This window comes from Chelonoidis abingdonii, chromosome 3, assembly GCF_003597395.2.
Source record: "Chelonoidis abingdonii isolate Lonesome George chromosome 3, CheloAbing_2.0, whole genome shotgun sequence".
Lineage (NCBI taxonomy): Eukaryota > Metazoa > Chordata > Testudines > Testudinidae > Chelonoidis > Chelonoidis abingdonii.
The window spans coordinates 135092888-135109287 of record NC_133771.1 but is presented as its reverse complement, the minus strand read 5'-3'; the positions used below and the strand labels follow the sequence as shown (position 1 = coordinate 135109287).

Here is a 16400-nt window from a genome sequence, read left to right as displayed (position 1 = left end):
TTACAGGTAAAAAAAGAAATCTATGTCTGTTTTAATTTGAAAACAACTGAACCAGAATACTGGAGCATTCCTATTCCAAATAAATATACATATTCTGTTTCCATATAATGTGCTTCCAATATGACCAGAACATGGCTTATGCTTCAGGATATAGGAGGAACACATTGTTTCTAGAACTGAGTATTTTTGAAATTCAGTACAACGAACTAACATTCATGCAACTTTACATTTTATGCCATACACATTTTTATTTTAGGGATGGGTCAGGAGAAGAGGGGGATGTAAATAGAATAGGACAAGCTTTTTTAATGCCAAGAGTATAGCAAGTTGTATCCAAATTATTACAATTAATACATTTGGAAGACTAACCATGGTGAAAAGGGTACAATTGTTGAATATACACACAAACATGAGAATTATCTAAATACAGAAGTTGTCTTTTTGATTACTAAGTTTGTTATATGAAACTTACAGAACTCCATTCTTTCGTTTTTCACTTACTGAGAGAATTAGGTCAGAAATGATTGTTTTAAAATGTAAGCACTCTGTAGTACACATTTAGAGAGGTAAAAACAAATTACTGCACATGAAATAGCTTTTTCCTATACAACAGCTCTACTTTTGTTGAGTTTAGATTCCATTACTATCGCACTTTAAAGGAGAATACACAGAAACAGCAACCTAAACTATCTTCACTTATGTCAATGCAACACATGAACCAGGCAAACATCCTTTGAAGAATAAGCCCTTAAGGTCACTCTGGTTTTAAAACAGAAACTGCAGCCAGTTAAGGCAGCTCTATACTGACGCAACACAAGACTTAGTTCAGAGGTCAAAAATGTAGCTATAATGTGGGTATGCGTTTTATGAAGGCTCACAGATACTATATCTACAATAATTGCTTTAAGACACCGTATTCTGCCTAAGTGTACAGTGCCATTTTCCTTTACAACCAGCCTTCAGCATAGCTAGTGAAGTGTGGTATTCCAAGGTAAGCATTTTACAAATCCTAAACTCAGGACAGCTTCTCTAAAAGTATCAGAGGGGTAGCCGTGTTTGCTGCTTTTACAGATCCAGACTAAGAATCCTGTGGCACCTTATAGACTAACAGACGTTTTGGAGCATGAGCTTTCGTGGGTGAATACCCACTTCGTCGGATGCGGATTCTTTGCTGCTTCTCTAAAAGTGTAATCTGAGATAGCCAAGTGAACACCTTAATAAACCACAATTCCTGGAAGTTAGTCCTTTCACTGATGGAAACCAGAAGGTTTATATATTATAAACTACTTAAATTGTCCAAGATGTATTAGTTGTTCTCTCCCTTTCAAGGCAGTTCAAATTATTAGACTGTATCAAAGTCTGATGTCAGAATTTTACAGTAGATTTCTAAATTTAAAGGGAATTAGCCATGTTGAACACTGCTGTTTTACTTAAAAATGGTGCAAAAAGCTGGCTACTCCCAGAAACATGTTGAACACATTCAATATTATACACATGCACACACACACACTTGCACTATTAAATCGTAATAAACAGTTTAATGCTTTAAAAAGTTCTGAAAACAAAAAAATTAGACTTCAAGCTTAGTTCTAAGCAAATATGGTAGTATAAAAAGCATTAACATATGCAGACTATACTCCCAATATACTTATTTTGTAGGGGAATTTTTTTGGTTTTTTTTTTAAGTTGGAAGTTAACCTTCCAGAAACAAAGTTGACCCAGTACAAAATATTGCAGTTTGTCCCAGTATCTTGTATTAAAGGATTCCTGATACTTCATCTTCATGTGACTGAAAACACTTGTATAAGAGTTTGGCTTATTACAAGCCACACAGTGGCCGACAGACTGACTGAATCTATGCTTTTACTATTCAATACAGTAAAAGCTGAGTAAACCATTTTGAAACAGATGTTAGCAGTCACAGAACTGTGTTTATGCAAGACATCTCTAGAAGTCAATGTAAAAGTTATAGCCCCTTGGTAGCACTAAGAAAGTGAATTAGATCAGCAGGAAAAAAAGGTACTGATAACATTCACTAGCATACATACAGCTTTTGGGCTAGGAGGAAAAGAACATGGCAAAATATGGTTTTATGTAGAGAGGGGGAAAGACAAATATCTGAGAAATTGTGTAAACAATCCACCCAGTGCAGAACTGGAGTTAAGTGACGTGGCTGATAAGAGCAGACTAGCTTAGTACAGCTTGGAATGTGTGTATCAAATCATTTCTTCAAACAGTATTTATCTGTACTGTTGACAAACGCATACCATCCATAGTTATTCACACCACAATTACGAAAGAGTTATTAGAATACTCAGGATGTTATCACTCTCTTGATCAAAATTATAGCTGTAAGTTACTTGCCAAAAATCAGTAGGTTGGAAACACCCAGCCTGCAAATTAAAAATGATACCACCTGTCAAACAGGCTGGAGGACTCCTCAAAACATGCAGCACGTCACTTTCCAGAAGTAGCTTATGCATGTGTAACTTGTATTGACAGTCTGCCAGAAATAAATGAGGTAAGGTAGCGGGGGTGTACCCCACAAGAAGAGATGTCTAGATAAATTCCAGTCTCCAATCTTTCTTGGAAATGAGAGTTACACAGGGTGAAAGACTGATCCATGCACTTTTGTCCCTGCTTTGTTGTTCCTAGAAATATTCCTCCTCTTCATCAAAAAAGCCATTTTCCAAAGCGTATGTGCAGTCTGCACTAGATACAGCTTGGCATGCCCCTTTGTATTCTTGTATTGATTCATAAAGGGAGTACAGTTGACATAGCAATGACATATCCAGCTGCCGAAGGCCAACCTGATGAGGGGAAAAAATAAGAGACATATTGGTATTTCAAATGTGATTTGACTGCAATATAGTGGCACTTGCACACTTCTCTCCACAGCTACTCAGGTTCAGAGGATGAGTTGTTCAAGATGACACACAATTATGCAATATGGCAGCTTAATGAATGTACTAAGGAAGGCCATATCCACCCCACTGAATAAGCCAGATGAAAGAGCAGTGCAGAAAGCTGTGTTCCATGATATAAAATGTAGCAAAGCATTCCTCCTGATTCAGTCATGTTACCATGCCCCGTTTACTGGGCAAAAAGCTGTGCAACCCTAGACAGGTGTGCTGCAATGTAAGAGAACTCAAAAACACTTTGTACGCCCTGTGATGCTCAAGATAGATTTACAGGTGTGACCACATCCGTCCCATTTACTCATCTTCCTTACACAAAGTGTGTGCAAGATACTATTCTGTTTCAGAACTTCAGGACCAATGAGGTTAGAGTGTAACTAAAAAGTTACCAAATCTGTATAACCCAGGGAGTACAAAAATCAAGCTACTGAGTATCCACATCAAAGCATTCTAGAAATTTGCAGGACTGGAAGCTATGGTGTATACCTGTATCCCACTGCTCAGGAGATTGTAGCTATTAATTGCCTTCAAATAGCCTGCTGGACAGTGTTACATTGATTTGTTTGTCCTGACAGAGGGCAACAGCCTAAGTCACCTGTCTCACGTGCCAACTTCTCAGAAAGAGTCCAGGACTAAGGGTAAATTTTTCAAAAGCATTTAAGTGGTTAAGAGTTGAAGTCCTATTTTGAACAAGCGATTTATGTACTTTTGAAAATTTTACCCTAGACAACCTGGACAGATCAGACTTGAGCAGTGGGAGGAGCTGACCTTTCCCCATATAGCTAGGGCACCAGAATTACATGAATGAAAGTTACCATGTATCGGTGTGTGGGCAAGCATACACACGCCCGTCAGGTACAAAGCAGACAGAGACCAGAGGGGAGAAAAACAGAGCTAGCCATTTAATATGAAAGAATTGCCTCACTCTGGCACTGAAGTGCCAATATACCTTTAAGAGTATTCAGCTGACCAAAGGAAATGCTCAAACCAAACATCTCCTTTATTTTCGATATGTTAAAAATGCTACACAGCTAAAATTTAAGTGAACTGCCATACCTACCAATTTCTGAGAACAAAAATTAGGTTGACACATAGTGCCTAATGAGGGTTAGTCCCAGGGAAGAAATTTACCATAACTAATAACTGGAGAAAGGGAAACAATATTTATTATTTGTACTGTGGTAGTATGTAGAGGCCTAAATCAGAAATCAAGACTCCACTATTCTAGGTACCGTATGCTAAACAAAAAGACAGTGCCTGCCCCAGAGATCTTACAATTTAAATACCTGAAGAGAGGATGGGTAGATACAACACATGGGTAAACAAGATAAAAGCAAGACAGGATTAGCTCTTTGTCTGGGGTCCTCCATTTCTGAAGTGAAGGAAGGGATAAAATAATATCCCACAAACAGCTTCCCTCTACTTAAAGAAAGCTGGACATCAGTTCTCAAGTTAGATGTCACTAGACCACTGCCACAACTCCCTCATAACCTTCAAATCTGTTTTTCTTCCCCGTCTTCATTATTTCCTCTAGCTGCTGCCCCCTTCCCCGCCTCCCCCGGTGTTGTCCATGTGCTGCTACCCCAGCACCAAACTTTTCTCCCATCAAAAAGTGAAGCAGGATCAGGAGCACATCATTTTCTCTCCTCCGTTTCTCTCAGCCATGGCAAAGAAGCACAATGTGCAAAAGCAGCAGCACTAATGCGACTCCCCTCCAGGGAATAAGCATGACTGAGAAAAGAGGAGTAGGATACCTGTGGCTGAATTTAAACCCCTACTCTGCTCAAATCACAGTATAAGATCTTATTCAGCCTTGCAAGGCTAGTGAATATTTAGCAGCCCAGGCAAAGTCTACATTCTTAAGATGGCAACTAGCAATCAAAACAAATTACTCACCCCAAGCAAGCATGGAAGCAGGATATTCTGAGGCTACTATATGTACGTAAACAGAGGAAAGATTAGGCAATCTTACATCAGAGGTGAAAAGGATTTACAAATATTTGAAGGGCATCAACACTGAGGTTAAGAATTGTTCAGGGAACAATAATTAGGGGTGGTGAGTTGAAGTTGAACAACGAAACCTTTAGGATGGAGAACAGAAGAAGATTCTATACAATCAGGTCTATGTCTTATTGGAAGTGATGGAGTTCTTACCAATGGAATGAGAGTTTCAGCTAAACACGCTTGGGAACATTCTGTAGACACACATTCTGCACTAGCTGGGAAATGGACTAGAATAGACATTCTAATAATTATTGTTTTTCACGGTTTGTTTTGTTCAACAAGGTAAAGGCAGGTTTAATTTTAATGTACTACAATCTCATATAATCACTATTTTATTGTCAATTTATGGCTCATACTTAGACACTCAGCATCTTTCATGTTCAGTAGAACGTGTGCACAGAGACAAAGCCAGTATGTAGTCCATGATTTTGTGCTATATTTTCTAGAACCACTATAGACAGAGAGAACTTCTTAAACACAAAGTGCTAATATATCTTTACTAATAAGTACTAACAATTGTTAAAAGAACAGGAGTACTTATGTATGCTCAAATAAATTTGTTAGTCTCTAAGGTGCCACAAGTACTCCTGTTAATTTTTGCGGATACAGACTAACACAGCTGCTACTCTGAAACCTAACAATTGTTAATACCTTGTTTTTCTGTATTTGTTCCATATCTCAGACAAACAAAGTAAACAGATCGATCAAGAAAGATAAAAACACAGTCTCTGGCTCTTGGCAATAAGACCACTGATTCTGCATTTCTTCAGACTTTTGCAAACATATGCTGATCTTGTATGGTGAAAAAGTTCGCTCATTCAAAGTGTTCATAGTAGACACGGCAAAAGGCATAGTGCAAGTCATCACTGTACCTACTCCTTACTCAAATGACAGTTCAGAGAGGGTCTCTCCGCCCTCCCCCGGAAAAAAACAAAAACATTACTCCTTTCTATATCTACTATTGTCCCCTTCAAAATCCATTCAGAGAACTTCATTTGAGTACGGAGGGAAGAATGATGGTACATACAGTATTTTTTCCCCATGTTGACATTAGAATCTTACCACAAGCTCTTTTCCACTGTTTAAGCATCAAAAACATGCTCAATATTATTTTAATTCAGTAAAATGTAAAAAATTAAGTTTGTAGAATATTAGTTATATTATAGTATTACCTGTCCAACAGAAAATAGGTGGCCTATTACTAAAATGTTAGAGACTCCTGAATTTGTCTTGTCAGCAACTGCACCTCAACTGGAGATATGTTTTAGTAGGTAAAATACTTACTCCTCAAAAGATTTAATTGACCAGATTATCACTAAGGATATTCTATCTACAGCATCAAAGAGATATTCTAATTTAAACTATGCGATGTGCATGTCACTTGATTTTCCATCCAAAGACATTCAAATTTCTAACACTTTCTGAAATCTGGGATTATACATGTTATGAAAAACTGAGAATTTTTTCCTGCTGCCCTTTAGAACATTGCTGAAACAGTGTTTGCAGTCCATGGAGATACAATGAATCTGACAACCACCTAAAAACAATTGCTCTACGTCAACACAAATTGATATATCTAACATGAAATTCAAGACGCTAATAAAACTGTCTAGTTGCTCAAACATTTTTGTTGTGACAGAATAAGATTTTAGCATTTAAAAATTTCTTCTTAATATACTGAGGAGGAGCATTCTACAGGCTGGCAGCAACACCTTATCAGACAAAACAAACATCACTGATTGTAGGATAAGTATAAAATTAAAGAATTCGAGTTAGCTTAAGTTTGGGTAAGAAAATAACATATTTGCTTTACAGTTTGTGGCTAGTAGGGAGAAGGCCCCAATCAGCAAGTAAAAGAAGGCCATGAGAATAATAAGTAGTATTACTTGCCCGTGTAGAAAGGATGTATGGTTTCAAACTAACTATAAAGAGCTGCAGTAACAAGACAAAGAAAAGAAAAATTGTCTTAAAAGAAACAAGCTCAAATCGCACCACTGTTCTGCTGGTAAACAAGGAATGGGGGGTGGGGAGAAGATAAGAAAGGAAAGGCCTTGGGAAGAAAGGAAGCTGTAAACCTGTTTTGGATTAAGACAGGAAATAAGGGTGAATTGTCTCAAATTGGTTTTTAGCTGAAGTCAGTAATTTAGCAATGACATCACTTGTTTGTCAAAAGGTATAAACTCTTCAAGGATTCATTGTCAGTTCTTGCCTGACCACATTAGAGCTAACCAATATGGGTCTAAGCACCTGTGGATTTAGCCTGTTTGTAAGTATATTGATCAAATGCTTATAAGTGGTTTGTTACTGTTTGGATGTAGTAAATTGCTTATTAGTTAGGCTTTTTAGGCATATTTAGAGCAATTCTATAAATACCATTCGGCCTTTGGATTTAATAAAGGATTTTATGGTTAAGTTTATGTTTGGTGGTTTCCCACATCCATATTAATAATTCTAACACTGATGCAACCCTGTTTAAACCAATGATCAGTTATGGATTTTGCCCTATCTACAGCCCTTTGCAAAGCAGCAAGAGCCCATAACACTCCAATTCTCAGAGAAAAAAGGCATATTAAGAATATGTCTACTCAGCACTTGAGAGCATGCTTCCCAGCTCCAGCACACACGTGTGCTAACTCTGCTCAAGCTACCACACTAAAAATAGCAGCATAGCCAGGGTAGCATGCATGGGGCTCAGCCTAGCCACCTGAGTACAAATCCACCCAGACTCTCCAGGGAACATATTCAGGCAGCTAGCCTAAGCCATCACCCATACTACCCCCAGCAATGCTGCTATTGTTAGCAAGGCAGCTTGAGCAGAGTTAGTATACCTCTATCTGCTATATGAACAGATTTCCTCTTACTGAAACAGCACAAGAAACTTTTATCATTCGAATACTCAGACTTTTTTTTTTTTTGGTTTGGCAGCCTTGATCACTGTATCAAGCATTTTCAAAAATACCTGACTGAAGGAGAAAAGAATTCCAGCAAAAGTGTTTCCTAAATCAACTCTAAACACAGAAAAAAAAAAAGTATTTTAAAAACAAATATTTTCAATAGAGCAGAAGGAAGAAGGAGAGGGACACGGAAATGGGCCTAAACTGGAAAAAAAAGATTGAACTAAGGGTGCATTTTGAAAGTGTATTTTAGCTGTGGCTAAACAAAGCCTGGAAATTTCTCTGGCATGGTGGGTAATTTGCCTTCAGACAAAAGTATATTAATCCTTATTGTGACACACCACAAAAAGCATATTTTCCTCACAATCCCTTGGTCTTTCCTAGGGATGGAGATGTTAAATATTTACAGCCTTAATTTATCCCACAAAGTAACTATTATGAGTGTTCACAACTTTTTTTAGTATTATTATTATGCCTCTGTAAAAACTACTTCAATTGCTTGATTTACATTGTATTCACGCTAGTTGGAGAACACACAGGGTAATATTTTCAGGAGACTATCAGTGATTTAGGAGCTGACTTCATTTTCAAAACTCATCTGGATACTTTAGCCACCACAAGCCTTAAAAGCTGAAGCTGCTTGGACCCTGTTTTCATGCAATGAAAACAATGTTTTAAAAATAATCTGTGGGGGCAGAGGGTTGGTGAGGATGACTCTAGACGTGGCCACCCCCCAGCGAGCACAGGGTCTGATCCAACTAACAGTTGTTCTGGCCAGGGGTGCTGGAACTTGTATGGGAAGCGGGGGGAGGGGGGAAGGGGGTTTGCTGAGAGCCATCCAACCAAACTGTAAACCCCAGCTATGATGGAAACCACTTCAAGCTAGAAGTGCAGCAACAAACCCAGCATCTATGGTCCCAGCTCCAAAATCTCATACCCACACCTTTCCCCCAGTGCGATCCTCAGACCAGGCGCCCACCATCCCCTGCCGGTGGGGCCCTATCCACTGCCTCCTTCATGCAACCAAACTCCAGCCCCACCCCAGCACGGCCGCGGCTAGACCAGCGGGGCGCTCAGTGGGGGCCTCACTCCCAGTTCCGCGTGCGGCGCTTTCTAGGCGGCAGGGCGTGGTTTCCTCCCCAGCTGGCAGCTGCGTGGGGGGCTCTGGGAGTCACGGGGGGGTGGGCAGATCCGCGCTGCCAGCTCCCCCAGGGGCGCCGCAGCTCTGCGGTGACGGACAAGCCCCCGCCGCCTCTCCCCGCCCCCCTCACTCACCATCTCTTTGCGGAGCAGGGCCAGCGCCGCGTCCAGGTTGGGCGGCCGGGGGGAGCCTCGGCCGCCGCTGCTCGCCCGCCCCCGGCTCAGCTCGTCCTGGATGCGGGATTTCTGCGCGTAGAGCCGCTCCAGGTCCCGCCAGCGCCCGCCGCCGCCCGAGGAGGAGTTCAGCAGCCCGCTCAGGCTCTTGGGCAGCGGCGGCAGCTCTGATCCGCTGCCACTCTCCGCCCCGCTCATGCTGCTGCCGCCGTCCAGAGCGCCAGCCGCTGAGAAGGAGCCGCCCCGCCGCCTTGGGTCCGAGCGGCTCCCAGTCCCAGCGCCGGAGCCCGCCCCTACGGCCCGGTCCCGCCTCCAGGCTGGCGCGGAGAGGACAGAGGCGGGGTTGTAGGGGGCGGGGTGAGCAGGGGAACCGTGGGAGGGAGGGAGAAGGGGGTTGGGGTTACTAGGGATGCAAGTGTAGCAGCCGGGCAGTTAGCAGCGCCGGGCACCCCTCCCTTTTCCTTCTCAGGGTGCCAGCACAATGCACGTTTGCTGCACTGCCATTGAAAAGCCTCCGTGGGCCTAGCCCCAGCTACCTGAGAGTTACGTTCTCCCTGGACAGCGATTCCTTCCCACGCAGCTCCAATCCACCCGGCCTGTGCAGCTTCCCAGCGATGAGGAGGCCCCAGAGTGCCCGGGTAAGGGACAGAAGACCCAGGAGAGCTGGGCCTAGAGCGACCAGACATCCTAATAATATCGGGACAAACACAATAGGGGCTTTGTCTTACACATGCAACTATCCCTCTTCATTCCCCCTGAAAAAAACGTGTCCTGATTTTTCACACTTGTTATCTGGTCACCCTATTCTGGGCCATCCAGGGGTGAAAGTAACTTACAGGATTTACCTCTACTGCTGGACTCCTGAGGGGGCATGGCCTCATCAGGAAGAGGTGGGGCCTCTCAAGATTTAAAGGCCCTGGGGCACCGGCTGTGGCTGGGAGCCCCAGGGACTTTAAATCAACCCGGGGTTCCCAGCTGAAGAAATGGCTGGGAGCCCCCCAGGGCTCAGGGGCAAATTAAAGGGCCCTGGGCTCACCGGAGGGAACCCCAAGCTTTGTGGGGCTGGGGCAGGGATTTAAAGGGCCCAGAGCTCCTTCCGCTGAGGGAAGCCCCAGTCCCTTTAAATCCTGGCCCCAGCCCGGCCACCAGAGCTATGGCCGGGATTCAAAGGGCTCTGGGCTGCCCGCAGCCACGGGGAGCTCTGATCCCTTTAAATTCCAGCTGCGGCCAGGATTCAAAGGGCTCTGGGCTGCCCACAGCCGCGGGGAGCTCTGAGTCCTTTAAATCCTGGCCCCAGCCCGGCTGCCAGAGCTGCGGCCAGGATTTAAAGGGCTCTGGGCTGCCGGCAGTGGCAGGGAGCTCTGAGCCCTTTAAATCGCAGCCACGGATGGGATTTAAAGGGCTCTGGGCTGCCGGCAGCAGCGGGGAACTCTGAGCCCTTTAAATTGCAGTCATGGCTGGGATTCAAAGGGCTCTGGGCTGCCCGCAGTAGCGGGCAGCCCAGAGCCCTTTCAATCCCCGCTGTGGAAGCCAGTGTGGTCCAGCACGGCATACTGGCTCTTGCCGGTACGCCAGACCGGACCGCACTGGCTTTACTTTCAAACCTCTGGCTCATCCCAGCAATGATAAGATGACCTGGCACCTCACTGAATTTAGGACTGAATGCAAAACTCATCCTTTAACTTAGCTTTTCACAATAGGCTCTCCTTCACCACACGGCATATTGACACACAAGACATGCACAAGTCTATAAATTCAATCAAACTGGTTCCTCTATAGATGGGAGAATAGCGAGACGCTTTTGTGATTTTTTTTTTAAAATCCTTGTGAAGACCTCAGCTAAAAAGGCAATGGGGCCTTTGTAAAGATCTAGAATATCATAGTGGGGGTATTCGTGTGTGTGAATGGGGAGAAGAGTGATCTGGGTATGTGTAATGAAGAGGAAGGGTAGGGTAGAGAGCAGAATGGATGTGTGACATAGTGTGAGATAGAAGAAGGGACGTCGAGTGTGTATAAGGCAGCTGGGGCATAAGAGCTGAAGACAGCAAGAAAGGGGGGATTGTAGAAATGAAAATCAGCTGCCTGTTCGCTTGATAAAGAACAGGCCATATTGGGTCTCCAGACCAAAGGTCTCTATCTAGCTGGCCATGGCGACAATGCTCGGGTGAGCTTCAGAGGAGAAAGAAAGAGGCATAGGTAAATGCAAGTATCCAGCGCCTCTGGATACGCAGAGGCATTGTAGCTCAGTGCTTCTTACGGCAAACAGAAGCTAGGGACACCATCCCTGCCCATCCTGGCTAACAGCCATATGATTGGACCTATCCTCCATGAATTTATCAGTTCTTTTTTTGAACATCTGTTATAGTTTTGGCCTTAACAACATCCCCTGCAATGAGTTCCACAGGTTTGACTGTGTGTGTGTGAAGAAATCTTCTTTGTTTTTTTTAAATCTGCTTCCTATTAATTTCATTTGTGACTCCCTATTCTTGTGTTATGAGAAAAATTAATAACCTTATTAACTTTCCTCGCACACGCAATCATGATTTTTATAGACCTTTATCATATGCCCCCCCTTTAGTCCATCTCTTTTGCAAGCTGAAAAGTCCCCAGTCTCACACGATTAATCCTCTCTCCTCATTTAAGAAGTTGTTCCACCACCCTTAATCATTTTAATTGGCCCTTTTCTGTACCTTTGACCAATTCCAATGTACTCTTTTGAAGATGGGGCAACCATATCTGCTGCAGTTCAATATGTAGGCATATCATGGATTTATATTAGAGGCAATATAGTTTTCTGTGTTAGGTTTGGATAGTTTTGGTTGTCTCAGGTAGCCTGAGAATAAAGATTTTTTCTAACCTGGGGTTATTCTTAAGGACAAAATAGATTGTGGACAGACATGGCTAGTATCCTCAAATATTTTACATCCTTGGTCAAGTGAAGTGACAACAAACACTAGAGACTATTAAAAGCTTTACAAGTCTCAAGAACTGAGAAAAAGAATGGCCAGGTTCTGCCTCTTTGTAAATGTGTAGCATTATCTTGTCTATCTGATCTGTAAGTCTGTATAGCTGCCATGCATCTCACTCAAAAGAAAATTCCCATTTCTAGTTGGAATGTCACAAAATATATCAAAATATTCAATGGTAAAATTTGATATCCTTATCCAATGTTTTATTTGTAGGGATTGAAACTAGAGAAATCGCAAAACACTTAATACCTTCCTAGCCAAAAAATGTATATCTGCTCTGTTCAGTAACTCTTTCTGGGATATCCTTGCCCATTTGTTGCACATGTTGTGATCACTATTTACCTCAGTCTTCAGCTTGGGGGTTTTTGTGTGGATTCCTCTCTCACAGACATCACTGATTTTAATCCATCATTTAGGCTACTCCATAAAAAAATGCTACCACAAAAAGCCTGTTAAACCTGTACAGCATACTTCTGTCTTGGGCAGCAAATTTTTAAGAGTGAGAGTTACTGTCACGGAGTCACCGGGCGATGCTCTGGAACTGCTCCCCACAAAGCCAGTCAGGACTTTGGGGAGCCTCCTCTCCCTCGAAGCAGACTTGTTGAGGGCAAGAAGCTCACACGTCTTCACCTCCTGGGTCTCTCCTTGGAGCATTCAGCATCCTCTGCCCCTCCGTGTGCTTCCCACAGCGAGCCTACCCAGGCGGGGTCCTGGGGAAGCCACAGGGTTCTGCACCCCCACTTTGCAGTCAGACGTGACTCTCAGCCAGCAAAACAGAGGTTTATTCGATGACAGGAACAGGGTCTAAAACAGAGCTTGTAGATACAGCGAACCAGACCCCTCGGCCGGGTCCATTCTGGGGGGCAGTGAGCCAGACCCCTAGGTCTGCACTTCACTCCTCGTCCCCAGCAAGCTCCAGACTAACCACCCCCTCCAGCCCCTCCTCTCTGCTCAGCTCCTTTCCCGGGCCACGAGGTCACCTGACCTCTTTGTCTCCAACACCTTCAGTTGGCACCTTTGCAGAGGAGGGGCCCAGGCCATCAGTTGCTAGGAGACAGAGTGCCAAGCATTTAGGTGCATTGGCCCTTTGCTCTGCCAGATACTTAAGAACTGCCATGGGGACACTGAGGCACCAACACAGTATTCAGAGAAAACATTAACATTCCTAGTTCATCACAGTTACTCATCAGAATTTGCTGCCTGTTGTTATGCCAGGAGTGAGAACTAGTGATGGGAGCAAATTGTGACAAGTTAATGACATCCATCCACTTTATTACCAGGACCACAGGCTCTTATTTTTTCCAAACAGCAACAAAATAAAAACATGAACCAACTATAAATTTTCCTCATTCGTTAAGTCTGTACACGCAGGCATGCACACACAAACACGTTCACTCACTCACTATATATCTTGGATCTCCATGGTCACTGTCACTCCATAGAAAAGCCAGAACTTTGAAGTTCTTCTTTTGATACTCATTCAGCTAAACAACAGAGCTGAGAGACTGAAAATAAAAATCAAGGAAGGGTACAAAACTGGAGTTGTCAGAACGTATTGCCACTGCAGATCCAGGCTCTTAGGAGTGTACCGTTTAGCAGCACAATCCTCGGAACCACTTTGAAGGCAATTACCATTGGAACTGCATGTACACCAATTTGTACCTGTTCTTTTGATACAAGGTTATATAATAGATTATTGCACCACCAGCTCTCAATGTCTTTCCACCAACTGAGAGGAATGAAATCACTACATATGTAAATAGACACATAAGAAACATGTGGATGAACCACTTCACCATTTGCTGAAATGTTGCCACCTAAACTATAGAACTCTGCAGCTGTTTAAGAGCACACAATACCACTGCACAACAGTGTAGAACAGGCAGAGTAATATGTTACCAGTAGCATTTGAGTTCCGCATCCTAAGGGGACTTCATATCTTATGCATCAGGGAATTTCTTTCCTCCCCGAATATGCATTGTCTAATTGGCTAGGTACTTTACTAAGGGGCTCTGTACCTTCTATGGCATCAAGTCTGGCAGGCTATAGCTAGAGACAGGATACTGGACTTGATGGACCTACTTCAGATTCTAGTATGGCAGATTCTCTGTAACACAGGCCTGGTCTACACTACGCGTTTAAACCGAATTTAGCAGCATTAAACCGATTTAACCCTGCACCTGTCCACACAACGAAGCCCTTTATATCGATATAAAGGACTCTTTAAACCAATTTCTGTACTCCTCCCCGACGAGGGGAGTAGCGCTCAAATCAATATTACCATGTCGGATTAGGGTTAGTGTGGCTGCAATTCGATGGTATTGGCCTCCGGGAGCTATCCCACAGTGCACCATTTTGACCGCTCGGGACAGCAATCTGGAGTCGGATGCACTGGCCAGGTAGACAGGAAAAGCCCCGCAAACTTTTGAATTTCATTTCCTGTTGACCCAGCGTGGAGAGATCATCAGCACAGGTGACCATGCAGAGCTCGTCAGGTAACAATACAGTCTCCTGAGAATCGAAAAAGAGCTCCAGCATGGACTGCACGGGAGGTACTGGATCTGATTGCTGTATGGGGAGAGAATTCCATGCTAACAGAACTCCATTCCAAAAGACGAAATGAGAAAACATTTAAAAAAATTTCCAAGGCCATGATGCAGAGAGGCCACACCAGGGACTCAGTACAGTGCTGTGTGAAAGTTAAGATGCTCAGACAAGCCTACCAGAAAACCAAAGAAGCAAACAGAAAGTCCGGGGCAGGGCCGCAAACATGCCGCTTCTATGCTGAGCTGCATGCAATTCTAGGGGGGTTCGCCACCACTACCCCACCCCTGTTTGTGGATTCCGAGGTCGGGGTAATCGCAGCCATGGCTGAGGATTCTGCGGACGGAGAAGATGAGGAGGAAGAGGAGGATGAGCTTGTAGAGAGCACACAGCACTCCGTTCTCCCCAACAGCCAGGAGCTTTTTCTCACCCTGACGGAATTACCCTCCCAAGCAACTATCCCAGACAATGAAGCCATGGAAGGGACCTCTGGTGAGTGTACCTTGTAAAATATACGCATGTGGTTTAAATGGCAAGTTGTTTATATTGATTAATTTGCCCTTGAGGAACTTTGGGATACATTCGAGCCAGTACAAGTTACTGGAAAGTCTGTTAACATGTTTCATGCGCGCGGCCTCGAGCGGGTGGAAAAATTCCTCCGGGACATCTCCATGGACGCTCTTCCTGAGATGGGGTACTCCAAAGCCTCCTTGCAGAAGGTTTCTGGGCAGCGCTGCTTTATTCCGTCTCGATGGTAGGATACTTGACCACGCCTGCATGTAGCAAGTAATCTGTTATCTTGCATGACAAAAAGCCATAGCTGCGTTATTGGTACCATGGGTGATTGCTTGTTGCATTCAGCAAAATCTGTTCTTATCTCGCTGTGTTATCCTCAGGCGGTGTACGGTTCTGTAACCTGGTTTGAAATTCAGGAATTTAAGTAGGGCGACTTTGAGGGTGGCCATTTCCTACTGGGCTGTTTGCCTGTGGCTTTAAAAGAAATCCTTATCCCTGCAGGTAGCCAGCCAGGGGGAAGTGGGGGAGATTGGCAGTTTGAGCTTTTTGCGTTGTTGGCTTAGTAGGGATCTGTTCATGCTACCAGCACGCGGGTTGGAGGGCGGGAAAAGATGGGTGTTTGCTGGAGTGATCTTCCATGTACCAGACGCTCCGGTGCGTGGGTTCTTAGGCATGCTGTACATGTGGTAACAGGAAGCAGAAAGCAGCACTCGAATCGGCTTTGCTTGCAATTTGGGATAAGGAGGGCGCTGGTAGATGAGCTTGCAGAAGAATGAAAGACAATAGCTTACCATGGGCCGCATGGCAAAGCGAAATTTTCTGCTGCCCGGACCTGCGTTCGTGTGAATCTGGTTAACACCAAAGCGCAGGCACTTTCAAATTTAAGATGGCCATGCGACCTTGATGTTGAAAACACGTGCTATGTAAGGTGATAGTGTTGTTCATTCGTGACAGATAGATAGACCACATTGTTCGTCTACAATGATGTCTTTTTTAAAATACTTCTCTCCCTTTATTTCTTTTCCTCTTGGTCATGCAGCGGCAAAATTTTGCTGATAGCGCTCTCTACTCCATCCCGAAGGGCTATTAGTAAGGCAGTCGATTAAAGAAGACGTGAGAGACAATTTGGGTGTTTTCTTCGGAATTCATGGAAGTGCCGCAGTGAAAGAGGCTTCCTCTGATATGGTTGGAACGACGCTGGTCGCAATTATCAGAGGATTTACGATGGTTCAGGTACGGGT

The 16400-nt window shown here is 43.8% G+C and overlaps 1 protein-coding gene across 1 annotated transcript; it reads right to left on the bottom strand.

Annotated features, from left to right (window-relative positions):
* Window positions 1-222: 222 nt before the first annotated feature.
* FAM89A (family with sequence similarity 89 member A) lies at window positions 223-9361 on the bottom strand. The gene is made up of 2 exons (XM_032806390.2): window positions 9092-9361; window positions 223-2810 (listed from the first exon to the last, which is right to left on the bottom strand). Exons 1-2 carry the CDS (start codon window positions 9326-9328, stop codon window positions 2652-2654), a joined length of 396 nt encoding a protein of 131 aa, XP_032662281.1. The 5' UTR covers window positions 9329-9361; the 3' UTR covers window positions 223-2651.
* Window positions 9362-16400: the final 7039 nt, after the last annotated feature.